This window comes from Rhinopithecus roxellana, chromosome 19, assembly GCF_007565055.1.
Source record: "Rhinopithecus roxellana isolate Shanxi Qingling chromosome 19, ASM756505v1, whole genome shotgun sequence".
NCBI classification, from domain to species: domain Eukaryota; kingdom Metazoa; phylum Chordata; class Mammalia; order Primates; family Cercopithecidae; genus Rhinopithecus; species Rhinopithecus roxellana.
Window position 1 is genome coordinate 32575305 of NC_044567.1, and position 26730 is coordinate 32602034.

Below are 26730 nucleotides of genomic sequence, written 5' to 3' on the forward strand. Positions count from 1 at the left end.
TTTAAACTTTTGAGATTAAATCAAAACCTTTAGAAAGTCAGCGTAGACAGGGAAGAAAGAGGTCCAAGTTCTGAGCTTTGGGGCCTATCACTATCCAGATGTTGGAGAGATGCACAGGAACCAGCAATGCAGATGAAGCTTCCGGTAAAATCGAACCAACCAAGAGTGGGGCAGTGCAGCCAAGAGAAGTGTCTCCACACAGAGGAGCCACCAACTATGGCCAGTGCTGCTCAGGGCCCAGACCAGACAAGGACTGGACACATGAGTCACATTGCAGTGGTCACATTGCATTTTCAGTATGGTGGATGTCAAAACCTTGGGAAAGGTGGTTTCAGGGAATGGTGCCTCGGAACGCTGGCTTGGAGTGAGATCAAGAGAGAACGGGAGTGAGGGAATGGGGGCCACAGGTATAGACAATTCATTTGGGAAGTTTTGCTCTAAGGGAGGTGGTGAATTTGGTTTGTAGGATGAAAGCCATGGTGTCAAGGAGGGTTTTCTTTCCCTATCACGGGAGAGACTGCAGCCTGTCAGGGTGCCGGCAGGAGGAAAACATTGATGGCTCTGGAGTGCAAGGGGCGAATTGCCAGAAATGTGAGCACATGATGGTGAGAAGGGCTGCTCTCTAGTGTACAGGTGATGTGGTTGGTCATATCTGGGAGCACGATGTTCATCCCTGGGGACAGGAGGGAAGGCATGGTGTAGGTTACGAGGCAGGGAGGTGGGCAGGTGAATGTGGATGTTGTCTCCTGTTTCCTAGAAAATAGGGAGCAGGGTCTCACTAAGAGTGAAGATAAAGGAGAACATTTGGAAGATTGAGGAGGAAGGGTGAAATCAACATTCAGGTTGTGAGAGCTGAATGGCAGTGCCAGGCCCATGGCAGAGGGTGGTCATGGATTCTGAATGAATCATTCAGGGTGATTTTGTGTTTATCTCCATCAGCGTGGGCTGTGGAGTGGAGCAGGAAGAGCTGGGTCTTAGCAGTTTTGCTAGGCACAAGTGATGATAGAAGAGGGGGTCAAGTTTGTAGAGGGAGGGAGGATAACAACTTATCCATGGTCTTTAAACTCATCCATCTATCCATCCACCCATCTATCCATCCACCCATCTATCCATTCATCCATCTGTCCATCCATCCACCCACCCACCCATCCATTCACCCACCCATCAACCCCCCCCATCTATCCATCCAACCATCCACCCATCCATTCATCCGTGCATCCACACACCCACCAATCTTTCATCCACCCTTGTTTCCATCCATTCATCCGTCTTTCCATCCACCCTGCCGTCCGTCAATCCATCCATCCACCCATCCACCCATCCATTCATCCATCCACTCATCCATCCACCCACCCATCCATCTGCCCTCTCATTCATTCAGCCATCCACCCATTTATCCACCCTTCCATCCATTCATTCATTCATCCATCTACCCACCTTCTGATCCATCCACTTATCTACCCACCCTTTAATCCATCCATCCACCCATCTATCCAACCATCCATTTATCCTCCCATCCACCCACCTGCCCATCCATGCACCTCTACCATCCATTCATACATCCATACATCCATACATCCATACATACATGCATCCACCCGTTCATGTACAGTGAGACTCTTCTGAGTACAACAGGGTGCTGTGCTGAGTGCAGGGATATGGGGACAAAGGGTGAGTGAAGTGGTCCCCATTCTCTGAGAATGCACAGTCCCCTGGGGAACCAGATCCTTCCACAAGCTGGTCCAACATGAGGTCATCTGAGATAAGCCCCGTAGCCCAGCAGGAACTCCTCCACTCACACCACCCAACCCCAGGCCCTTATTGACTCTGACCCCAGCCGACCTGGGAAGAAGAGAAGCAATGGGACAGATCCTGGCTGCACAGTCTTCCGTGTGCTGGGCATTCACGCGCCCTCTCAGGATGGGCCTGATACACTTTGCTTTTCTGGTCTGGGGCTCTCCACCAGGGCTACATGTCAGAATCTCCTGGGAAACATTGGTTATAAGTGGCCTCTGTTGTTCAGGAGTGTGGTCCAGGTGTGGACACTTCTCTAGGTGACTGGGATGTGTAGCCAGTTCTGAGAGCCGCTTGCAGGACCACAGCCACCCCAGCACAGGTGTGGAGGACACGCAGGGCAGGGATATTGCTGGTCACCCTAGCCCCCCTGAGGGGTCTTAGGCTTTCATTCTGCATTTCCTCTGCCCAGGCTCCATGGTGACCATTTGCAGTTGGAAAAACCTGTGCAGAGAAGACAGACAGTCACCAGGACCACCTGGTGGCTAAGAGGGGACATTGGAGCCCATCCCCATGCATTGCAGGGTCTAGACCCCGATGCTTGGCTGTGAAACCTCCTCTCCCTTGCAAACCCCCCTGGGCAGGGCTACAATTCCATGTGGAGCTGCAGACGGTGGGTTTGGGATCCCGGTTGCCAGTGCTGCTCTCTGGGGTCCTCCCGTACTAGCCTGGCAATTCACTTTGTCTCTGCACCTCGGTTTTATTAGCTGGGAAAGGGGGAAGTGTCTACTCAATGAGTGGGCGTCTATAAAAGGAGGAGCACTGTGGGCTCAAACACGCTGTTTTTTTTTTTTTTTTTTTTTTTTTTTTTTTTTTTTTTTTTTTGAGACGGAGTCTCACTCTGTCGCCGGGGCTGGAGTGCAGTGGCCGGATCTCAGCTCACTGCAAGCTCCGCCTCCCGGGTTCACGCCATTCTCCTGCCTCAGCCTCCCGAGTAGCTGGGACTACAGGCGCCCGCCACCTCGCCCGGCTAGTTTTTTTTTTTTGTATTTTTTAGTAGAGACGGGGTTTCACCGTGTTAGCCAGGATGGTCTCGATCTCCTGACCTCGTGATCCACCCGTCTCGGCCTCCCAAAGTGCTGGGATTACAGGCTTGAGCCACCGCGCCCGGCCCAAACACGCTGTTTTTATTCTAGTGTCACAAATGTCCCTAAAATGTCCCCATCTCCTAGGGACCTCTTGCCCACCACAGACGCCCTCAGATCTGGCACCTACTGCCAGAGCCCCCACCTTTATGTTGGCAGGTTCCCCTGTCACTTGTTAGGGCTCTAGGCTCCAGCCCTGCAGAACCTGAAGTGAGAGTGATTGGCAGCTGTCATTCAGCCCCAAGTTGAATGACAGGGATGAGAGCCCTGCAGAGGGTTAGAGGTGGGGTGAGAAGGAAGCAGACAGGACAGGACAGGAGCTGCCCCCCCCCCCCCCCCCCGCTTTTTTTTTTCCTTTTTTTGAGACAGGGTCTTGCTCTGTCACCCTGGCTGGACCACAATGGTGTGATCTTGGTTCACTGCAGCCTCAACCTCCAGGTTCAAGGAATTCTCCTGCCTCAGCCTCCCACATAACTGGGACTACAGGCATGTACCACCATGCCTGGCTAATTTTTTTTTAATTTTTTGTGGAGAGGGTTTCACTGTGTTGCCCAGGGTGGTCTCAAACTCCTGGGCTCAAGCAGTCCTCCCACCTCAGCCTCCCAAAGTTCTGGGATTACAGGCATGAGCCACTGCACCTGACCAGGAGCCCACTCTTTCTCAGGTCTTAGAGGAGGTGGAGGAGCTGGGGGGCGCTGGGAAGATGGTGCAAGTTGGTGAAGGCTCTAATCAAATATTTATCAGCAAATTCATCTCCCCCGTGTCTGCAGGGCCCTCACGCTGCGCCTTCCACTTTCTCTTCACTCTCTTGCTCCTGTTTTCCTGATTTTGCCTCTGGCCATCCCGGGTGCTAGATATTCTCCACCCCTCCTGGGTGGCCCGACTCCCCTTCCCTTTCCTCCTCTCATGGATCCACCCCTTCCCACTTGGACTCATCACCAACACGTTTGCTAACAATGGACGATGGGGCCTCGCCAGCTATTTTGGAGCAATGAGCCGGGAACCTCCCGCGAGTGTGTATGCGTGCACACGTATGTGCTTCCCTCCCATGGCTCAGGAGCTTGAATGTCGCCCCAGTTTCAGAGTCAGCAGAGAGAGGGAAGGAACCAGCTGGCTTTGCGGAGGGGTGGGGATGAGAGGAGGACAGCATTTCTGCTCCTTAGGTTCCCACTCAGCGAGTCTGTCACAGGGTGACGAGCACCGAGATGGCCCCCGCTGCAGAGCCCAGGGACAGCTGGCACTGGAGGCTTCAGGGAGCAGGGCACAGCTGGGTTGCCCAGGCTTCACCCTTCCAGCTGGTTACACCCACCCTAGGTTGCTCGGCCCCTGGGCAGAGGGTTTGGGGCCTCTAAATAGAAGGAGGGTGGCTGGGTCTGAAGCAGAACAGCCAGTCTGGGACCATCCCTTGGGGCCACCTCCCTGGTGCAGCCAGGCCCCTTACAGCCCCCACTGCTGTAACAATGGTTTGGCATCTGAGCCACTGTTTCCTGAAGCTTTCCGTTCCCGCTGGACTGCAAGCCCCATCAGCAGGGAGCAGGGGCTGTCGGGGTTGCTGCCAACACAGCCCCTTCCTTGGCATGGGCCTGGCATACCCCAGATACCCAATCAACAGTTGTTGGGTGGATTTGTAGGAACTGAATGAAGGATGCAGAGGACAGGCCAGGAGTGGGGGAGGCAGGACAGAGGTGGACAGGCCAGGTCCACCTGTGCAGGGAGCATGGGCACATGAGGTCCACCCGTGCAGGGAGCATGGGCATATGAGGTCCACCCGTGCAGGAAGCATGGGCACATGAGGGGCTGGCCCCTCTTTAGCCGGGGGAGGCACTGCCCGGAGGCCGAGAACACAGGAGCCAGGCAGAGGGGGATGTGTGGGTGTGGAGGGAAGCGGGAGAAAGACCGCCCTGTGAGGGCAGCCCCCAGCCTCTGCCTGCACCTAGTAGATGCTCACTAAAGTGTGTGGTGTGAACAAAGCGTGCATGGCCCTGGGCGGTGGGAGCATGGGGTGGAGGCGCAGGTGAAGGAGGTGAGCAGCCACTTCCCTGCTGGGCATTCCTCCTCCCCACAGCAAACCCCACCTTCAGCAAGGACGCAGACTCCTGGCTATCCCTGCCGGGGCGGCTGTGAGTGGCAGACCCGTCCACATCGGAGCAGGGGTCCTAACACACGGGTGAGCTGCTCCAGGCAGAGATGGCATCTGTCCTTCCAGGCAGTGAGGCCTCCTCACCGCAGACTCCTGGGGGGCGAGTGCCTCGCCTGCTCAGGAGATCCTGGGCCCCAGGCTGTGTCTGCAGTGGAGGACAGCGAGTGGAGGAGGCTGGAGCCCCTTTCCCTCTGCCGCCTCCACCTGCATCTTGCTCTCTGGCACTGTGAAAGACCCCAGCCCTCCTCTTGGGGTCATAAGGTCTTCCCACCAGGGCTGCTTCTCAGGCCCTAAGTCAGTGGTTTTCAGTGCACGCAGATTGCCGGAGGAGGCCTGGGGTGCGCCCTGGAATCTGCATTGCCCACCAGAAAGCTCCCAGGTGCTGCTGCTGTGGGCCCAGGCCCTCCACTTTGACAGCCACTGCCCTATGTTGCTTCTGGGGTCCTGCCCAAGGGCCTGGGCTTCTAAGAGCCTCTGAGAGTGGCTGCGGGAGCAGTTTGCCCCCCTTGGGACAGCAGGCCTTTGAGGGGGCACAGACAGATCTTCCAGAGCTCCTCAGAGATCCTTGAGACAGACACTGGAACCCTTCCTGCCCCCCCCCCCCCCCCCCCCGCCCCAGCACACCTCACTGTCATGGACATCACTGGCAGGGGAAGCAGGAGGCCCTGAGTTCAGCTTCTGCACAGTCACCTCCAGGGATCCAGGTGCGGGCTGGGCAGTGCCCTCTCACTCCTGCTTTCCAATGACAAAACCGAGGCTTCAAATCATTTGAAAACGAAGTTTCACCCTCGTTGCCCGGGCTGGAGTGCAGTAGCACGATTTTGGCTCACTGCAACCCCTGCCTCCCAGGTTCAAGTGATTCTCCTGCCTCCGCCTCCTGAGTAGCTGGGATTACAGGCACCCACCACCACATTCAGCTACTTTTTGTATTTTTAGTAGAGACGGGGTTTCACTGTGTTGACCAGGCTGGTGTTGAACTCCTGACCTCAGGTGATCCACCTGCCAAGGCTTAAAATTCCTAAGGAGGTGGGAAGCAGGTAGGTTGGTGCTGAGAGGGGAAGAGCAGTAGTCCTCGCGCTGGTGGAACATTCTGTGTGTCGTGTGAATCCATGTCAGTATCCTGCTGGTGGTGGTTTTATGGATGTTACCGTGAGGACCCTGGGCACAAGCTGTACAGATCACTCTGTTATTTCTTACAGCTGCATGAGCCTACAGTTATCTTAAAATGGTTAACTTTTTAAAAATCAGGTAGTTTAAAAAAAACCCTTCAGTTGTTCTTGTACCCAGGTCTGACAAGTGTGAGGCAATGGGCTGAAACCCAGCGCCATCTGACTCCAGATCCGACTCCCCCGCATTCCCAGCGCGGCAACCCCTCCTGCTCTGAGCTGGTGCCCATGCTGGGAAGCCCCCCATGGAGGGGCTGGGGAAAGCCTGCTGAAAATACTGCTGGAGAAGCTCTCCTCAGCCACAAGGCCCCATCCTCAGGGGCTCCGGGAAGGGGACAAGATTCTAACCAGGCCTTGCTCTCTCTCCTTCCACAGAGCGATCAGGACGCCACGGCTCCGCCTGAAGCAATGGCCCAGCCCTACCCCCCTGCCCAGTACCCCCCTCCGCCACAGAACGGCATCCCTGCCGAGTATGCCCCGCCCCCACCGCACCCCACGCAGGACTACTCCGGCCAGACCCCGGTCCCCCCAGAGCATGGCATGACCCTGTACACACCAGCACAGACCCACCCCGAGCAGCCAGGCTCCGAGGCCAGCACACAGCCCATCGCCGGGACCCAGACAGTGCCGGTAAGGGCCCCCACGACCCCAGGCCCAGCCCTGGAGCTTCAGGGAGGAGCGCCCACCCAGAAGAAGGGTGGCCCAGGAGGGCATGAGGTATACCAGATGGGCGGGGGACCTGGGCAGAGGGCCTCTGTGTGTGGAGGGTGAGCCTTTTACGGGGCTCCTGGGCCAGAAGTTACCCCCAGCAAAGGCACTTCCAGCCCCTGCTCAACCCCAGCACCAAGGAGCTTTGTGATGGGCAGGCATTTGGAGGGACGGCCAGGCACTGAGGGGTGGGGTGGCAGCCACCCTCCTCCAGCCGCCTGGGCCTGACTTCCCTGCTTCGAGCAGACACTCACCTAGCTGGGAGGTGTCCTCGCTGCCAGAGACCTGTTAGTAGAAAGTGAAGGAGATGGGCGGAGGGCAGAGGCAGAGCCGCGAAGGCGGCCCAGGGCCCTCTGAGCTGTCTCGGGTTGCAGGCCCTCCTATCATTTCTAATCACTTGTAATCTACCTGCTTGGCTGGCCTCCAATCAGATAGCTTCAATTATGTGGTTGTAATGCAGCTCCCAGGCAAAAGTGCTGAGCCCTCACTTCTCAGATTTCCTGAGAGCAAAGAGAGCCGGCAGGGAGTGGCCAAGCCGCCGGCCTGGGGTGGGCTCTGGGTACAAAGACCAGGCCCTGACTCTACCCACGCTGCAGAGCCCCGGCCAGTCTATTCCTTTTCTCTGGTCCCCTCCACTGAGATCTCCATGTGCCTCCCCTACCCCTGCTCTGGGGCTCCAGGTTCATCCAACTGTCCCTGCTGGCCCTGTCCCAGCACTGGATGTGCTCGCTGGCGGGGCTGGGCAGGAGGCCAGAGCTCTCTGCACTGCCCGGGAGTGGCACCGCCCTGGCAGCTCCCAATGGGGGTCCCTTCCCAACTGCCTCAGCCCTCCCACAGTCCAGCCTGGCTCCCAGCGTGCTGTGTGGATGCAGATGGGAGCCTTCCCTTGGTGCATGCCTGGGCAGGGACTTCTTCCAGCGTCACCCAGGCCCTCTGTAGAGAGAGCCCACCCAGCCGCCTCCTGGGCTGGACATGACCCTCGTCTGGCACCCAGGTGGTGCCCTTCCTCCCTGCTTGGAGCCCCGCCCAGCTGGAATCTGCCCCGAGGCCATCAGCCTTTCCAGCGCCCCCCAGCATCCTGATACCCAGGGTTCCTACAGCCACAGGACACACATGGAAAAGGCCAGGCCCTGGGGTGGTAGAAGTGGGGGCCAAGTCATGCTTCCCCAGCTGCTCTGGTTCTGATTCATCAAACCCACGCCTTGTGTGTGCTTAGAAAAGAAAGAGATGATCCCGGGAGCCAAGCCGGGTTCACCGTAAACAAGTCACGCTAGAGCAGGCTGGGTCTCTTTCTGACTGACTCCAGCAGACACAGCTCATCTGCTCAAACCTCTGACAGCCACCTTATAGACAAATGAGGGGGTCTCTCATGGTGAGCCTCAGGGGTTCGTCCCAGAAGAAAACCAGAAGCAAGAGGGTCAGATGCACAGATAACACAGAGTGGGGACAGACCTGGCGCTCTAACTGAACAACAGAACCAAGGCCAGACGCCTCCTGGACACCTGGAGTCACCAAACACAGCCTACCCAGGACACACATAAAGTCTTCCTTCACTCGGCAGACATTTGCTGGGTACCTGCCGTGTGCCAGGCACTGAACTGGCACTGAGGTTACAAAGAAGAAATGACCCAGCCCTGTCCCCTGGTTCTTGCCACGCAAGGACAGGGAAGTCGGAAACAGAGGCTGGCTTGGGCCTGGCTTGCCCGTGAGGTCCACGTAACATGGAGAGAAGCCCTGAGTAAGCAGCAGCTGCTGAAAAGGCGGACGCTGCATCCGATGAAGAACTCTCCGCCTAGGAGGATGGGAGTCTCTCCCTGCAGTCACCATCCTCCAGAGCCTCCCCGGAAGCGTTCCAGGCAGGAAGCACCCAGAGCCCAGGGGATGGCAGACGGCCTTGACCTTCCTTTCTTCAGGCTGGGGTCTCTCAGGTCTGGCGAAGGGTCCGCGGTCGTGGTCTGCAGATCTTTCATCCGAGGCCCCAGAGGAGAGAGTCATTCTCCATGACCTGCACCCAGGGCGGGGCTGCCGGCAGAAGTCACGGCCTCGGTGTGGTGCCCCAGGAAGAACAAAGACCTGAGCTGCCCCAGAGGCCGCACGCCCCCAACCTTGGAGTGTTTGTTCACACGGAGCCTTCCCACCTTGGAAGGCAGCTGGAGACGGTGTTCCAGATTCCAGGAGCTCCTTCCTCCCAGAGGCTGCCCAGCACTCACAGCTGAAGGCCGAACGCTCCCTGCTGACTCAGGTGTCCCCGGACCCTGTCCCTGGGTCATCAGCAGGGCCCTTTCAGCTCCCTCGAGCCTCCCCTTGGCCCTGCCCCAAGCAGCCTGGTATTGGGGTCTAGATCTTCGGGATAGGAAGTGGGGTGAATTCAGAGCTTTGGTCCAGACCTGCCTAGGTCAGAGTATCTCCTTGAGCTCCTGGAGCACTCGAGGGCCCATGTGCAGCCACCAAGTACCCTGGTCTCTTCCTTCCCCACCATTCCTGAAGTGCCACCCAGGGAACCCCGCCGAGAGCCTGCTGCCCAGGTTGGCACCAGGTCAGGGCTTGCATCCCCCGGACGCTTCCTGGACCCAGATGCTGCCCAGAGGCCACCAGGGCTCCCCACCCTCTCCCCCAAGGGGACTTCCTTCTGCTGGTGAGCATGGGCTGCCCTGCCAGGTGGCATGGCCAGGGCCAGTGGAAAAGGGGAGCTCGGAGCACCTGTCCAGCCCCCATATCACCCGCCCCACTGGTAGCTGTGGCAGAGCCGGCCCCTAGACAGCAGGGTGCTGTCCAGGCCCAGGGGCCCACACAGGCGGCCTGTTCTGTTCTAGGACCTGGGGCTGATGGCGTCAATGGGAGAGAACAGTGGCCCCTGCAGCCCATCCCCATGCCTTTACCTCCCCGTCTCCTCCACCCCAGGACCCTCAAAGACAGGCTGGGCCCCAGCTCCGGAAAGACTTTCCTGGAGTTTCTGGAACCACGAGGCCTCCTCCTGCTCCTCCTCCCCTCAGTAGGGTTTCCAGCTGGGAATTGGTGGGAAGTCTGTGTTCAGCCAACTCAGGGCTTTTCCCAACACTGCCACCACCCAGGTGGGATGCACCCTCAACTGCTAGTCACAGAAGCACAGCGGACCCTGCAGAGAGAAACATGGGGCTCCTGGGGGCCACTGGTCCCTCGCCGCCACTGAGACGTCCCACAGAAGGCAGAGCGTGCGCTGATTTGTGTGGTCTTGATGCCCTCGGGTGGGTCCCGAACACCTCCAGTGACTTTCCGGCTACAGCATTCCCCAGGAAGGCTCGTCCCCTCTGAGCAGAACATCTCTTTTCACCGTCCAGAGATATGGAAGCTGCTTCCTGGTAGGGCAGGGGCGTCTCTGCTCATCCGTGATGGGAAGAGACATGTGACAAGAACCCACGAGGGGCATGCACACCTGCACACAGGCTCCGTTTCTCTCACCTCTCACCACGACGTCACCTGCCTTCTCTGGATAAATGCAGCACAGAGTACAGAGTACGATGAGGGGCTGCGGAAGGACCGGGGGACCCCATCTCACTACCTTGAGCCACCGCCAAGGTCTGTGTTCCCCAGCGGGGGTCACCGTCTGGAGCATTTATTTATTCACTCAGGGTCAGGCAGGTGCCAGCACTGTGGGCTCTTGGGGGTCACACACTGTCGTTATGCTCAAGGGACCCTCAGCTTGCTAACAGGCCAGGTGCATTGGCTCACGCCTGTCACCCTAGCACTTTGGGAGACAGAGACAGGTGGATCACGAGGTCAGGAGTTCCAGACCAGACTGGCCGAAATGGTGGAACCCTGTATCTACAAAAATACAAAAATCAGTCAGACATGGTCGTGGGCGCCTGTAATCCCAGCTGCTTGGGAGGCTGAGGCAGGAGAATCACTTGAACCCAGGAGGTGGAGGTTGCAGTGAGCCGAGATCACGCCACTGCACTCCAGCCTGGGCGACAGAGCAAGACTCTGAGAAAAAAAGAGAGAGAGAGATTAGCATGCAGATAGAAAATGCCAAAGCACTGAGGGTCACTGTGGAGGGCCAGCCAGGGAGAGGGAGACAGGATGAGACTGGTGTTTTCCAGAACCCACATGGGCTCCTCCACCTGCCAGAAGGGACCCCACGTGGGTGGCAAGGGCCTGATGCCTGAGAGGACAGCACCTGCCCCACTGCCCACTGGGGATCTGGGCTCTGCACCACTGGCTTCACTGCAGGCATAGATGCCTACGGCCAGGTCCCTGGAGGCCTCTCTGCCGGGTGACCCCAGGATGAACCTCTGTCCTCTCTGCCATCCATCGGGCCTGAGCCTCCTCTCAGAAACTCCCGCACTTGCCCTGATCTTCCATTTGGGCCACCTCGTCTATAACTACAGGCCTCATAGTCTGGCCGAGGCTCTGTCTCCTCCGCCAGGAGCTGCAGCCCTCGGTCACTGTGTTCTTGGCTCTCACGGCTTATGGAAAGGGTGAAGGGTAGCCATGGCTGGCCACCGGCCTGAGAAAGGCAGAAGAGAGGAGGCGATGGTCCCCAAAGCAACACCACAGTGAGGCTCAGCTGAGATGCCCCTACCCAGGCTGGGAGGTGGGAGTGGAAGAAGCATCAGTCGGCTGCCCGTGCCACAGTGCAGAGGCCAGCAGAGGGGCTTGGAATCCTGTGTTCTTCAAATGCCACGTGGGAGCCGACAATCAGGGCCACCAGGCTCTGAGGCAGACACTTCCAGTGGATAGGTTGAGAACCTGTCCTCCAAGGCTGACTGTCCTCCACACAGAGAACCTGTCCTCCAAGGGTGACTGGCTGCCCACTGGGGGCTCACCAAGGCGGGTCCCTGCCTGAGCGCCCAGGAGGTCTTTGGAGGAACGAGGAGAGATGGCGCTGTCGAGGAAGGGATTTTCAAAAACTGGTTCATCTTGTGTCGCAGCAGCACAGCTTGGTTCTGTGCCACAACAGCCGCCGGGTCCCACCTGCTGTCCAGGGTCTGCCTGGGTCCACCAGACCCTGCCCAGGGCTCATTCCCTTTGCCTGTCTCTGGGCCAAGCTTGGGGGGCCCAGGCGAAAGTGGGTGCAGGCTCCTCAGAGGATGTGGAGTGGGAGATGCTGTGTGGCATCTAGACCCCCCACCCTGAACTTGAATGGGCTGGGGGGGTGTCCATAATGGCCAGGCCAAGACAGAGCTGGGGAAAGATGCAGAAGCAGGACCCCCAGCTCAATCAGGAGGGAAGGGCGGTCCTGTTCTTCCCTCTTTCCCTGCATTTGAGAATGAGAAACAAAGATTTTTTTTTTCTCTTTTTCTTTTTAAGTGGGGTAAAGAAAGCCCCTGAAAAAGTTGGAAAGGCAGTGGAGGCTGCTGGACCGCTACAATCAGCGGTTGGAGGGCCCCCATCCCCTGGCCCAGGGCAGCCCATGTGCAGTCACGCGTAGGGCTTACCTGCACACGCAACAGTTTCACAGCCATGGAACCCACTTAGCCTCTGCCCAGGGCTGAGCAGGGATAGAACAGCTTCTTCCTCACCTGTGTCCTGGCCCCACTCATGGCTCCTGCCACTCACACCCCATCACCCCATTCCTCCTGCCTCATCCTCAGCTGCTTACCTTTAGAACTTTGGGGTGGATGCCCCAGCTCCCCTGGGTGGGCGCGGGGCCGGTTCCCGCCATCGTGGCCGCCCTGGCGTGCTGACCACCGCCTTCTGCTGCTCAGAGGCCAGAGCTGCGTGCCCCTATCCAGGCTGGATTCCTGAATCTGGGATGACTCAGTCACCTGTACCCAAGAGCAGCAGAGGGCACAGGCGCATCCCTGTCCACTGAGGAGGAAAGACCCACGCCTGTCCGGCGGGAGGGTGGGGTTCAGACCTCCGTAAAGATCGGCGGATGTTTGGACGGTCTCGCCTTGGTTCAGGGGTAAGGTCGTCCCCTCCGGAGGTCTAGCACAGGCTTGCTTTCTGCAAGAAAACTTGGGACCAAGAAGGATGGCAGCAGAACTGGGACACTGGGCTGCGGGGCATCTCCAGTTCCCTAGGCTTGGATGGAGGAGCCCCCTGCCTACCCCCTTGGAGCCAGAGTCAGCTGCCCTGTGTTGCTGGGGACCTGATAGACCTGATACCAACCAGACCAGGAGTCTCTGGAGGCCTGTCGTCCACCCTCCTGGCCCTGCCAACTGTGCCCACCACTGATGCCTCCATGCCAAAGCCCAGCCCCCCGTTGATGGGGGTGGCACATGTCAGGGAACCCCAAGAAGCAGCTGCGCAACTTCCCCAAGCCTGGGGGCTCATGCCCTCCGAGAGCTGTGACCACTTTCCACCTCTTGGGGTCCTGAGGGAGATGCGGGATCCACCCAAAGCCTCATGCCTTGGGAACACGTAGAGCTCAGGACACGTGCCCGTCGGAACTGGGTCCGCACACCACATGGCGCGTCTGCTGAGACAGGTCCTGCAGCGCACGTCCAGGTGAGCTCCGAGACGGCAGTTCCCACGTTGTCACCATCCCACACTGTGGGGTGTGCGCTGCATCTTCACTTCTCAATGCAGGGGACAGAGGTGCATCAGGGACATGCACACATGCTCCCGTCCTCGAGACCCCACTCCCAGCCTGCCCCACCACCCGGGCTAGGGGCTGTTGCCAGGGAAGAAGCTGCGGTACAGCAGAGGCTGTGTCCTCCACCTCCCAGCGCAGCCCAAGAAGTGGTAACTTCCCCTCTTGGCACCTAGGGGCACCTGCTGCCCTGGAGCCTGGTCACAGGCTTCCTGACCACATGCAGAAATGCAGGGGAGCAGCCTGTCCTTCCAGAAAGGACAACCGGGGCGGCCATGCAGGGGGCGGCGACAGCCGGACAGCCACTCAGACAGGAGTCGAGGGACCAAGCTCTGGCCACTTAGCTGTAGTGTGACCTTGGCACGGCTCTGCCTCTGGCTCCATTTCCTCTGCCATGGGCCGAGGCCTCTGGCACTGTGACCCCAGGCTCCCCACTCACCGTCCTGACTCAGCACTCTGGTTGCCCACGACAGATGCCCTCCGGAAAGTGGCTTCAGTAGCCAGGTGCTTCGCCTGGCTGGAGATGCGTGGGAATGGCTCTCTGGGGCCTCTCGTCTTGGCTTTTCTCTTGCTCCCAGACTGGCTGCCTCTGCTCCGCAGGCTACATGGGAGACCATGCCACCAGCCTTCCATTTGTACCGACTGCAGTGTAGGCCTCTCAGGGACCCCAGTCTCCTCTACTGCTACTCCAGAAAGGATCCAGATGGCTGGAGCCAAGACCCTCCTACCTTCGGCTGGCGTCCTGTCCCAGAAGCCAGTTGGCCTCTAAGGAGGGGTTCTCTGTGTGTGGCCTTTAGCTGTCCACCGGGAGTATCAGGAGGCCCAGAGCCAAAGATTCAAATGCAAAGGGTGTATTTGGGAGATGATCTCACAAAACCCATAAGAGGCAGCGTGGAATTGAGGCGGGAAGGCAAAGGAAGCCAATAAAAGGTACACTGTCAGCCTGCTGTTGCCATGGGCAGCCGAGCTCAAATTGCTGGAGGAAGTGTGGACAGTGAGAGCCCCTCCAAGGCACCCCGTGGGAGCTGGGGTGTGCACCCACCACCTGTGCCTGTCGCCACCGAGGGCCTCTCCTGCACCCTGGTGCTCCTGTGCCACCCACCCGCCTTGCCAGTAGGCTGAGCGGGGAAACAGTCTGTGAGGCTGGCACCTGCGGCTTGGCTGCATCCACAGAACTGGCCTGTAGAGCCCCTGGGGCCTGGGCCCAGGTCGTGATGAGCTAATGGCCACCTCAGAGAGTCACCCGTGCATCCAGCCAGCTGATGCTGATGAAGCGCCCGCCGCATGTCCGGAGTTCCTGCTCTGTGGATACAGCCGAGACCCAGCCAGACTGAAGGGCAGGCTTGCCGTGAGCTCGTGGCCAGTCCACTGGAGAAGACCACGCAGGAAAAGCCTCACACAGGCCACACTGCACTGCCTCGGGTGGCACCCCTGCCTTCTCACAGGGAGCTGGGGGCTGTGTGGCTTTTGTTTCCTGAGACCCAAGTCTTTGGGAGCCCATCTGCCCCCCAGTGTTTGGGTCCAAATGGGGACTAACTATAAAGGACTGGACTCAGCCACCCCCTGCCTTGGGAGAGGCTTCTGGAGGTGAACCCCAAAGGTTCGGAGTGGCGGCAGCAGGCTGGAATAAGCAGGAGCATGGCGGGGATGGGGGACACGAAGAGGCAGCACCTTCGGACAGGCGGACCCTCGGGCCGGGCTGACATCTGTCTGCAGCACACCACTTCATCATCAGGACTTGAAAGCCAGTGGGGTCCTCGGGCTCCCAGAACTGCCTTGAGATGTCAGTGGGGCTAAGACACTGTGGAGGTTCAGCCTCTGTGGACAGAGCTGGGCTCTGGGAGCGGGGAGCAGAGCAGGCCAGGAGGCCTTGCCCTGGGATGGCAGGAGGGAGGTGGCCTCACCTGCAGTTTGGGCAAAGGCCTAGAGGTGGGGCCTCTCTGTGTGAGGTGCCCCTGTGCTGTATCTCATGGAAACCATCTGCCCAGATTCTGCCAAGGATCCCAGCCCAGGGATGGGAGAGGCCCAGAAGGGTGGGGGAGAATCTGGCCTTTAGACCCTGCCCTCCCTTCAGCAGAGGGGACCCGGGCAACCCCGCACACAGAGGCAGCCTCCGCAGCCCAGTCCTCTCCCTGCAGCAGACAGACGAGGCGGCACAGACGGACAGCCAGCCGCTCCACCCCTCCGACCCTACAGAGAAGCAGCAGCCCAAGCGGCTACACGTCTCCAACATCCCCTTCCGGTTCAGGGACCCTGACTTGCGGCAAATGTTCGGGGTGAGTGTGCGCGGCCCCGCCCATCCTGCCCTCCACACCTGCCCTAGCTCCCAGGTGGCACCCACAGGCCCTGCCTTCCTGCCCACACCTGCTTCTCCGGGTTCCCTGCCTCCCACTGCACCGGGAGCCTCCAGGGTCCCAGGATTCCTTCCCTCCTGGGCCCAGCCCCGCCCTGACCTGAACCTGCTGGGAGGGTGTCGGGGAAGAGGAAGGCCTCGAGCTGAGGAGTAGGGGGATCTGTTGTGGCTGCCCCTCAAACCCCACTCCTCCTGCTCCCAGCTAGAAATTCACCCATGGTCCCCAGACCACCTGATCTCGGGTTTCCTAGAGTGCCTTGGGGCCTCGCAGTCAGTTTGGTTATGACCACCCTATTCCCACATTCTGGCTCCTGTCTCCTCACAAGAGGGTACCTGGAGGGGCAGCTCGGCCTCTCACAGAGCAGCAGCCCCAGCCCTGGCCTCTCCTGTGTGCCTTGGGGCCGGGCAGTCAACCTCTCTGGGCCTGTGTCCCCCGGCCCCCGGGTGGGGAACTTGGAACCGGATGCACAGTCAATGGGAATTAAAGCCTGTCTTGGACTCCGTGGGCCTGTTTCGGGTTTTGCACTGTGGGCTTCAGCCCCGGTGGTGGGGTCACTGAGAACGTGCAGGGTTGCCCTGGGTCCTGGTCACTTTGTTGTTATTGGACTTGAATGCACCTAGCAGGTGTTGATGCCTGCGGGGGGCTGGGGCTGCTGAGTGGTGGGTGGGCAGCAGCTGGGCGGCTCAGCCAGGCTCCCAGGCCTGCCCTGGCCACAGAGGACCATGTGGCCCGGCCATGTTTCTTCCCTCCCTCCAAACTCCTCTTCCCCCTGCCTGCCGCGGTGCCCACCCCACCTCTGCTGCGCAGGTAGACAGCCTCTGGCTCCTGAATTCCAGCCTCTCTCCTCATGCCACCCTGACCCAGCTGGGATTTCCCATGCAGACTGGAGGCACCTGTGGCAGCCCCAGGGTGGAGAGGTTCCCCTCCACCTTCCCCCTGAGGTGACCCCCAGAAGTCCACTTCCTGTCTCAGGATCCCAGCCTGGTTGGATTTGGAGTTTAGACTCATCGGGGGGCTGGCATGACTTAGAATCATCAGATGGCAAGGACTCTGTCCCTTCTTGACCCTGGGTTCTGAGCAAGCGGCCAGTGTTCTCAGGGCCTGGGACTGCCCCTTAATAGCAGCTGACATGTTGGAGCTCTGGCTGGCTGCCCTCAAAGGATGGCATTTTGGAGTTCTGGCTGGATGCCCCCTGCAGGGGACCTGTTTACATACACTCAGTTCCTTGCAGGACAGGGGCACCATCCCATCAGCTCCTTGGGTCCCTACAGGACAGGGGCACCATCTGCCATCAACTCCCTAGGTCCCTGCAGGATGGGGACACTGTCCCCCATTAGCTTCCTGGGTCTCTGCAGAACAGGGGTTACTGTCCCCCTCTTTTCAGCACCTGGCAGAGTTGGGATTTCATTGCTGTCTGGCCTCACTGGGGCTTGCTGTACCCCCTGCCTCCAGGACTGTGTGGAGGTGACTGGGAAACCCCCATCAGTTGCCTGCACTGCAGGCTTCAAGACAGGCCCTAGGGATCTCAGAACTGTTGTTTGGGGCCGTTCACAGTACCAGTGAGAGACCGGGCTGCCCCATGGGGACCGTGGCCAACAATTGGGGGGAAGAAGGCATGGGGGAAGAGCGTCATGGCCCAGCTGGCCTGAGTGTCCTGCACAGGCTGGGCCTGGGTTCAGGTCACCGTTGCTCAGCACCCCACTCCAGCACAGCCCCATGACAGGCTGTGCAGGGTCCCGGGGGCCTGGGCAGAAGACCCTCCCTCCTCTTCCCTCTTTCCCTCACACCCTCCACACCATTTTCCCCCTGCCCAACCTTCTCCACATCTCAGGGAGGCCTGAGGGTCCCATTTGCCAACCAGGGGTCCTGATCTCCAGTGGCCTCAATCTCCATTTCCTGACCCCAGCACTTTCTCTTCTCTGTGGCACTTTGTCCCTAATGGGCACTCATGCCCCTCTGTCTCCCCCTCCCCCATCCTTTGGAGAAGGGTCTCAGAGCAGACCTTTACCCTTTAGTGTGAATTAGGGGTGGTGGTCATGCCTTGGGTACCCTGTCCCCACTGTAACCCTTTCCAAGTGGCCAAGTCCTAGCAGGGTGAGGAGGGGACACTGGTGATGTGCCCATCCCCATCCCCAGCTGGCAGCTGGAGTTAGTGTCCTGGCAGGAAAAGCTCCCCAAGGCAGAAGGGAGACACGGGCCTCCAGGAGAGGCTGGGAGAGCTGTCCCTACCCCCACACCACACCAAGGACCCTCTTGGTGGTGCCTTGGGCACCCTATCCCCACCATCACCCTCTCCAAGTGGCCAAGTCCCAGCCGCTCCATGGCCGGAGGCGGGAGGGGGTCCCAGGGCTCCTTTCCCAGCCTGGGAGCCCAGGGCAGAGCACAGGGATGAGCGTCTCAGGAGTGGAGCGGGCGGCTGGGCCAGCGTTCTTAACCCGCACTTTCCTCTCTGCCCCACTCCCTCTTTGTCTCTGTCTCTGCAGCAATTCGGAAAAATTTTAGACGTGGAGATCATTTTTAACGAGCGGGGCTCCAAGGTGGGTGCCGCACGGAGCTGCCGCCTTACAGCGCCGGCTGTAGGTCCCGCCAGGCTAACGTGTGAAATGTGCGTTTCCTTCCTGGAGAGCTTCGCGCCCGAGGACCCCTGAGCGACACGGGTGCTTGTATTCCCCGCTCTTCCACCCCCACCCGCCCCGCCCCCACCCCAGCTGTCTGTGCTGTTGCTGCCGCTGCCGCTTTTTCTTTCTGAGCCACCAGGACCTCTTGCCTGCACCCCAGGGCCCTGGGCCCCTGGGCCCGGGCCCCACCCCACTGAACGCTCACCCCAGGGGACCACTGGCCTTGAGGCTTGAGGGAGGGGCTACAGAGAGGGCAGGCTGGGGAGGGTGTCCAGCGGAGACAAGCCCTGCTCCCCTTCCAGGAAGGCATGACCCTCTCCCCTGGGCTCCGAGGGTGGAGATGGCGGGGCTGCCCCTGCAGGTCCTGTAGCCCAGCCTGGGCCCCCCACCCCAAGGTGGGGTTCAGGGGGCAGGCCTGGCCTGTGGTCAGGTATGACGTCTCTTATGTGGCTTTGGCCTGTCCCTTTGGAGATGCCAGGTGATCAGCTCAGGCTGGGCTCAGGCTGGGCCAGCAGCTGCACCCCTGGGGCCCATACCCCTCCTGGCATCCTGCCGGTGGCCCTAGGACAGACCTTTGGGCTGCCTGCGTCTCTGCCTCAACTCACCTGACTCAACCCCTTCTCTCTCTCCCCCCCCACCCCCCCACTCCTCTTCTTCCTCCTCTTCCTCCTCTTCCTCACCCTGTATCCTCCTCTCCGTGCCTGTCCTTCCCTGTCCTCTGCTCACAGGGTTTTGGGTTTGTAACTTTTGAAACTAGCTCAGATGCTGACCGAGCCCGGGAGAAGCTGAATGGGACGATCGTAGAGGGACGGAAAATTGAGGTGCTCAGATAAGTGTGCTGCAGCAGGGATGCCCTGAGGTCGCCCACCTGCCCCCCAGCTCACCCAACCAACCAGCCCCGCCACTGCCGCACCCTTCAGAGAGCCTGGCCAGGGTCCCCTGGGGTGGGAGGAAGGGTTGCACTAAGGCCAGAGTAACTGGCTGCAGTCCAAGCCCTGTCACCTATCACTCCTTCAGGCTCACCTGAGGTCCCCTCTCCCCTGCCTCTTCCCTCCTTTTCCTAGGAGAGGCCCTGTCCCCAACCAGACAGTGAAAGAGCCCCAGAAATCCTGTATTTGGGGCTGGGCAGCTTCAGGGACCATGGCCAGTACACCTGGGCAAGGAGCCATTAATCCCCAGACCCTGCTCACCATGGAGCAGCGACTGTCCCCAGCCTGTCCCCACATGGCCCAGTCTGGGCCCTGCAGTTTGCCCCCACCTTGGCCCCACTCCTCCCCTTGTTTGGGGAGTCAGCAGTGGCAATGGCCAGCAGTGGCAATGGCCAGGGCAGAGGAAGAGACCAGGCCCCAAGCAGGAACAGGGAGAGGGCGCTCTGGGCCCTCCCTGATACCCACCCCACTCTGTCCCCTCCTTCCCTACTCCCCAGAGGCCCAGAGTGCCAGTGGGCTGTGTTCCCTTGCTGCGGCCTGGGTGTCTGGAGCTGGGTCCCCCAACAGGCAGGGCAGCCAAAGGGTGGCTGGAGGAGGGCTGGGGCGAGTCACCAAGGCAGAGCCCTCAGGCAGGAGGTGAAGGGCCTGAGAGGAGGTTTCCAGACTTCTGAAGGCACTGGCTTGGCCAGGCTGCAGCCCCGTGGCCCTCAGGGCTCACACTGAGGACACAGGGGAAGCAAAACAGCCCAGACCCCTTCGTGGGGCCCGTCACCCCTGCTGTTCTCGACTCCCTTCCACACACGCCTCATCCTCTCCACCCCAGGCTGCCCCTGGACAGCCTCACCCAGGCATATGTGTAGAAAATAGGTGACTTCATGCCCAGAGCCCCTCCCTGTCAGCCTCGTCCTCTAGGGGCACACAGGCTCCATCAGAGAGCTCTGTGCTCTGCAACATTGAGGACTCTGGCCTCGGGGGAGGGGGGCATCATCCAGGAAGGGTATGCGGCCATCTTGGTGCCCATGCCTAGATAGGCCTTGGCAGCCTCAGGGAGGAGGGGGCGTCCTGGAGTCCAGCCTCTTAGCTGGTTCTGGTTGGAGAACACTTTGTGGAGAGTCTACCAGGGAGCTTCTCCAGCTGTCCTGGGGTGCCTGGGAGTCTGGGGCTGGGTTTATGGGAACAGCCATGTGAAGAACACAGGCCAGCAGGCCTGGGTCTGGGGTCCTGGGCCAGGCAGGGCTTTAGTCCGTGCTGGGAGCAGTACGGGCCAAGGCTCCCAGAGGGCAGGCAGCATGGTGGAGAGAGGAGGCCGGGGCGGGAGCTGCTGGGGTTAGCGGGGCAGGGCGCGGAGGAGTGGCCGGTGGGTCTTCCAGGAGGCTAATTGTCCCTCTTCCTCTCTTTCCTTCCCTCTCCGGACAGGTCAATAATGCCACGGCCCGAGTCATGACCAACAAGAAGACGGGGAACCCCTACACCAACGGTAAGGGGCTAGGCACCCCCACCAGGCTGCCGGGGTCACTGGTCAGGCAGAGGCCCTGGCGGAGCTGAGGTTTCTGGATCCTAGGCAGCCCCCGTCCCCAGTGTCCCAGCCCTGGGGCTGCTGCTCTGCTCCCGGTCAGAAGCGGGTGGGGCAGAAGAGGCAGGAGGAGAGCTGGGGGCCACCCACCCCACTCATGGCCCCATACAATCAGCCATCGCTGGAGTCTCGCTTTCCCGAGCATGCCTGGCCCCCAGAGGCCACGCGTGCCGGCTTCTGATACAGTGGGACAGCAGTGCCTTCCTGGATTAGGACTGACTTTCCCCCAGGGCCTTGAGTTTGAAGGCTTCTGTGCTGAGACCTGCTGCACCAATTCACGGTGTAAGCAGGCTCAAGGAGGGCAGCAGGGGCATGGGGGGCCTTGGGTGAGCTTCTAGACCTCTCTGAGTTCCAGTCTCTTCATCTGCAAAACAGAAATAGTGGCACCATCCCCCAGAGCTGTTGGATGACAAATGACACCTCTAAGCGCCATGAGCAAGGGCCCGCAGGGAGGTGCTCAGATTTTGTAGAATGTGATTACAGGAACTGCCTTCCTGGGGCTTTTCAAGCATGGGTGGCGCTGAGGCCCCAGGCTGAGCCCTGCTGTCCACAACATGGGGAGACTGAGGAATCTTGTGCGTGTGCACCACACTGCAAACAGAGGTGGCCGGTCTTCCTTGGAGATGGATCTGCCAACGCTAAGTGCTGGCTCTGGAGAAGCGGAGGGGACCACTGGTGGCCACTGCGAGTCTTAACTCCATCAGGCGAGGGGCCTGCTTTGAGCGGAGCAGGTGTGTGTTGGGGGCCTTGGCTCATTCCTGCCAGGGAGCAGCTTCCCCCTCGGAGCCCTTAAAAGCCTCAGCACTGCTCCTGGACAGGATGGATCTCCCTGTTGCCATGGACTCTCAGACGGTGTCACCTGCAGCCTCTCATGGCCCCCCATGTGATTCGGCCATACGTGGAGTCAGGTGATGACCAGCATGGAAGCCTGGAGAGGACTGCCCGATCCGCCACCTCTCTCTCCAGATTTTCTCCTGGTGTCCGATGCTGGGGTGGGGCCGGGACTCTGGCCTGCCCCAAGTTTGACTTGATTCTCGTGGCCTCATACCCTGCTTTTATGAAGACTTACACATCTCCAATTCTTTTTAAAAATTTGGGAGTGCTCCCGCTTTGCAAGCATCCCGAGTGCTTTCTGGATGTGAGTCTTCTGTGACCTGGCACTTGGCACGGGAAGTAAAAGCGGTAGACATTTTTACAGGGTACAGGTGATCAACCAGCGGGGCGTCAAAATCTCTGGAACCAGCTGCCCACTCTGCACCCAAGAGCCACACTCACCGCTGTCTGGGCAGAAATGAGAATTCAGGGGAGCATGGAAATCAGAATGGACCCATCCCTGAATGGCTTGGACTGTGCGGCTCCTGAGAGGCACAGAACCCACGCCAGTGAAACATCAGGGAATGGAGGGAGGTGGGAACCTTTGCCCACCTTTGCAGCAAGAGCCATTTCATCTCAATGTCTTCACCAGCCTGGGCACAGAGGGCTGCAGTGGGACGGCCCTGGGTTCTCTGCAGGTTGGCACCGAAGCCAACACATGGGCTCTGGCAGCGAATGCCAAGGGACTTGCTTCAACACTACCCAACACTCTGGAAGTCACCAGTTGGGGGTGGAGGTTTCCATTGTAGAAAACAAACCTACCAGGTTTGCCCAGGTGTTAACTATTTATAGTAGAAACAGGCCATCCAGGCAGTTTCAGGCTGCCTCTGCCATCTGGGGTTCCAGACAGTGAAATGGAGCCAGCAGAGACAGGTGGAGGTTCCCAGAGAGGCAGAATTGACAGGTGAGGGCGCCCAGGAAGCCAGAATAACGGGTGGAGGCATCCAGGAAGCCAGAAGTAACAGGTGAAGGTGGCCAGGGCCATCTGAAGCACACATATTTTACAGCCTCCAAGTCTCTCTCGCCCAGTATGGACCAGAAGAGCCACCGGATGGAGCCTGGGGGAGTCTGGGCTTGGGGTCAGGGTCTGCAGGACTCTTCCATCATGGGCCTTCTAGTAAAAAGAGTCAGCTCTTGAGACTGGAGGTTTTCCCAGAAAAAAAAAAAAAAAAAATTTATTTCAGCCTGATGCAGTAGCTCACGCCTGTAATCCCAGCACTTTGGGAAGTTAAGGTGGCAGGATCTCTTGAACCCAGGACTTCATGACCAGCCTGAGCAACACAGGGAGACCCTGTCTCTCCAGATAGTTTTTAAATTAGCTGGGGGGGTGGTGGCAGGCACCTTTGGCCCAAGCTACTCAAGAGGCTGAAGTACGAGGATCACTTGTGCCCAGGATGTCGAGGCTGCGGTGAGCTGTGACTGTCCACTGCACTCCAGCCTGAGCAACAGAGCAAGACATTCCCCCCCCCCCACAAAAATAGTTTCTTCCCTCCTAACCTGGGATGTATCTTTTTGGAAGATTCCAAAGTCCCAGCAATGATGTCCAGACACAAGGTTGTGTGCTGGTGGGCCAGGGATGCAGGGTGGGGTGAAGAGTTGGCCAGAGGGAGGAACAGACCCCGACCCTCCGTCCTCACTGCCTCCAGTCTGCCTGCCCTGCAGTGGGGTTGTTAGAATCTGGGTCGGGCTCACACGTGGCCCGGGCCCATTGCCACTCTCTCCAGATGTATCTCCCCAGCTGGCCAGTGGGCTCTCGTCCCTGCTGTCCCTCCCTGCACATTGCAAAGGGACAAGGAGCCGGGCCCATGGGGCATGCTGTAGAGAGAAGACCTGGGTACACTGAGGAGGGGGGAGGGGCTGGGCCTCATCAAGAAACCCTCCTGCCCACCTTGTCAGAATGCCTGGAGCCGGAGTCCACTCCAAGACAGCTGGTTTCCCCTGCAGAGGCCTCCAGGTGGAGCAGGTCTTTGCCCTGCTCCTGGGCCCCCGGGGGAGAGGAAGACTGGCCCACCTGCAGGAAGGGAGAGGCTGGGAGGCTGATTACAGCCTGGCACCCATGGAATGGCCAGGAACATGGGTCTGGCTGAGGGCTGCAGGCCGGGATCCCTGGCTCTGCCACTCCCCAGCTGGTGACGGAAGGTTGCTGTGCCTCTCCAGGCCTCAAATGGGGAGGGCGTGAGGACCCAGCGAGTTTCAAACAGCTTGTGTGGCTCACACACAGTGTTGCGGAAAACCAGCCCATCCTTATCATCCCCAGTCCAAATGCCCTTTCCTCCTCGACCTGCTCCCAGGCCACCCTCCTGGACGGCCACTCTGGGGAATGGTGAGGACGGGAGGAAAGTGGGAGCAGGACTCAGCACTGGGAAGAGGGAGCCGGAGCGGGGCCTTTGGCAGGCAGTGGGGAGAGGTTATGGGCAGACGCCAAGTGCCTTTCCTGCAGCCTCTGGCCACCTTCAGCTCGGATGGTGGGCGGTGCTGAGTCTGACTCCAGAAACCCTCATCCCAGCTGTGCTCAGGCGGGTAGATAAGTTCCACTTTCCCTCTCCAGTTCTCTTCTGGGCGGTGGGTACCCCAGGCTTCGGGGGATGACGCCCAGGGGTGAGGGTTGCTCAGGGGCAGGCTGAGGAGGACCACAATTGGGAAAGAATCCTAGCAGAGCCCCAGGCAGAAGAGTCAGGAAGGAGCAGACCCTGGTGTTTTGAACCCAGCACTTGTTGGGGCAGTGTGGGAAGGGGGCCCGGCGCGGGGAGGCGCCCTGGAAGTGTTCCCAAGAGCTCCACCGGTGTCGCTGGGGTTCCCAGGCATAGGTTTTGGTGGGGAAAGGGTCGGGGAAGGCAGTGACTAGGTCTCTGTGCTTTTGTTTTAGGCTGGAAGCTAAATCCAGTGGTGGGCGCAGTCTATGGGCCTGAGTTCTATGCAGGTAAGGGCTGGGGCGGGGCGGGGCGGAGATGGGATGAGACCAGCCACCTGGCCCGTGGAGCTCCGGGGGCGGGGCATGAGGGGCGGGGCCAGGTGGGCCGTCCCCGCCCTCCCACCGTGTTGACTGAGTAGGGCTCCGGGGGCGGGGCTTGGGGAGGGGTGGGGGGCTAGGTGTTGGGAGGTTTGGAGCGGAGTTGGGGGGACAGGTGGGACCCGCTGTGCCTCTCACATGTGTCTCGGGCCCCCTTTCCTGCAGTGACGGGGTTCCCCTACCCCACCACCGGCACAGCCGTTGCCTACCGGGGCGCACATCTTCGGGGCCGGGGCCGGGCCGTGTATAATACGTTTCGGGCTGCGCCACCCCCACCCCCCATCCCGACTTATGGAGCGTGAGTACCTGGGCCGGGGGAGGCGTGGAGGAAGGGGTGGGAGGGGGGGAGGAGGGAAATGGGGAGGCCCTGCGCAGTGCAAGGGACTAGGCAGCCTTTCCAGACCTGGGGGGTCGTGGGAGCCCCAGAACTCAGCCCTGCAGCTGCCTCCATTATCGCCACTCCCATCCCCACCATGGCGGGCATCGCCGAGGTCACTGGCGTTTAGGGGGACATTCAGAGCCCCAGAACCTTGTCTGGATGCTTTAATGGGGGCGTTGTCCACCCTTGAGGTCAGCGAGGGGCTTCTCTGAGCCCTCTCTGCTCCCATTCCCTGGGGGTCCGGTGCCCTCCATCACTAAAGGGGTGGGGGAGTGCAGCTGCCTGGGGTCGGGTGGGCCATGGGCCCCGGGGTTTGTGGGAGAAAGGAGCTGATCAGCAAGGGTGTTACTCTATTGTTATACCAAAACAGGGCACTGGAGCAAACGCTTGTTAAAATGCCAGTCCCATGGGCGGGGCTGGCACCGTGCCCCCTCCCTCCTCAGCAGACACCGGAGCCGGCCTACCCCACCTCTCCAGCGTTCCCACCACTTTCTTGTCCGTTTGCTTCCAGGGTCGTGTATCAGGATGGATTTTATGGTGCTGAGATTTATGTAAGTGCAGCCCCGCCGGGAGGGAGGGTGGGATCAGGTGTTCTGTGGGTCTCAGTGAGAAGTGAGCGTCTCCTCCCCTACTGCCCGCTCTTCCCATCCCATCCCCCCCTGAAGCCAGGAGGGCAAGGGCACCATGTCTGCCCAGAGTGTGGCATCCCTAGGAATCCCAGGACAGCACAGTCTGGTTGTCGGTGCCCATCAAGGGAGCGCCCTGTGAGCTGAAGGCGTCTTCCCATGGGCAAGGCTTCACATAATGGGGGCAGTGGGACTCTGCCACGTCCCTATAACCAAGCTGCGGTCAGTGAGAGCCCCTAAGGCACCCATAGGACGTGCTTCAAGAGGGGCCAGGAGGCAGGGCCCCTGGGTGCCTGTGCTCTGGGGCCTACCCCCCTTGATAGGGTCCAGTGGTCTCTCTCCCCCTTCATGGGGCCACACTTGCTGCTTCCTCTGTCTCAGACTCACTGACGACCCCACTCCATGTACCCCGCCACCCTTCGGTCCTGGGCAGTTGCCCACAATTCAGTCACCTGCTCATGTGAGGCCAGGACGCCATCTGAGCTCACGTTCTCTTGTGCCTTTGACCTTTGACCCTTCCTGGTGTCCAGGACACTATCCAGAGTCACTGTGCATTCTCCTAGCCCCTCGGCATCCAAGTCAGGCCTCACTGGCCTGGTGGCAGGTCTGTGGGCACCTCTTCTTTGCCAAGGCCTAGCACCCAGCCAGATGAGTCATGGGTACCCACTAGTGTGTGTGGAGTGCACAGATAGGTGTGTGAATGAATGAGTGAATGAAAGGAGTGGACAGGCAGACCTGCCTCGCCCTGAACTGTGCCACCTGGCCATCTGCAGTCCTCCGTCCTGCATTAGACCAGAACTAGGTTCCCAGGCCAGGCATCACCTAATCCTTACCCAGCCAAGGCTGGGAGGCTGGAAAGGTTTGCAGTCCCTCCCAGGGCCCCACCCATACGGGGTCTGTCTCTCCCCACGTCTCTCCCCACTCAGCCTTTCCCTGGGGAGCCCCACTAAGTCCTTCTGCT

At 59.8% G+C, this 26730-nt stretch overlaps 1 protein-coding gene across 7 annotated transcripts in view; it reads left to right on the forward strand.

Annotated features, from left to right (window-relative positions):
• RBFOX3 (RNA binding fox-1 homolog 3) overlaps positions 1-26730 on the forward strand; it is a 524150-nt gene that overhangs the window by 491356 nt on the left and 6064 nt on the right. For 2 of the 7 annotated variants that reach the window (XM_030923591.1, XM_010381944.2), the window contains 8 exons: positions 6561-6815; positions 15546-15683; positions 18245-18298; positions 19108-19200; positions 20725-20785; positions 24621-24674; positions 24930-25062; positions 25655-25694. In XM_030923591.1, coding sequence (XP_030779451.1) covers positions 6594-6815; positions 15546-15683; positions 18245-18298; positions 19108-19200; positions 20725-20785; positions 24621-24674; positions 24930-25062; positions 25655-25694 — 795 coding nt within the window. In that variant the 5' untranslated portion in view covers positions 6561-6593. Of the gene's footprint in view, positions 1-6560; positions 6816-15545; positions 15684-18244; positions 18299-19107; positions 19201-20724; positions 20786-24620; positions 24681-24854; positions 25063-25513; positions 25695-26730 lie in introns of those variants that run through there. The other 5 variants (XM_030923589.1, XM_010381945.2, XM_030923588.1 and 2 more) reach the window with 5 other exon arrangements.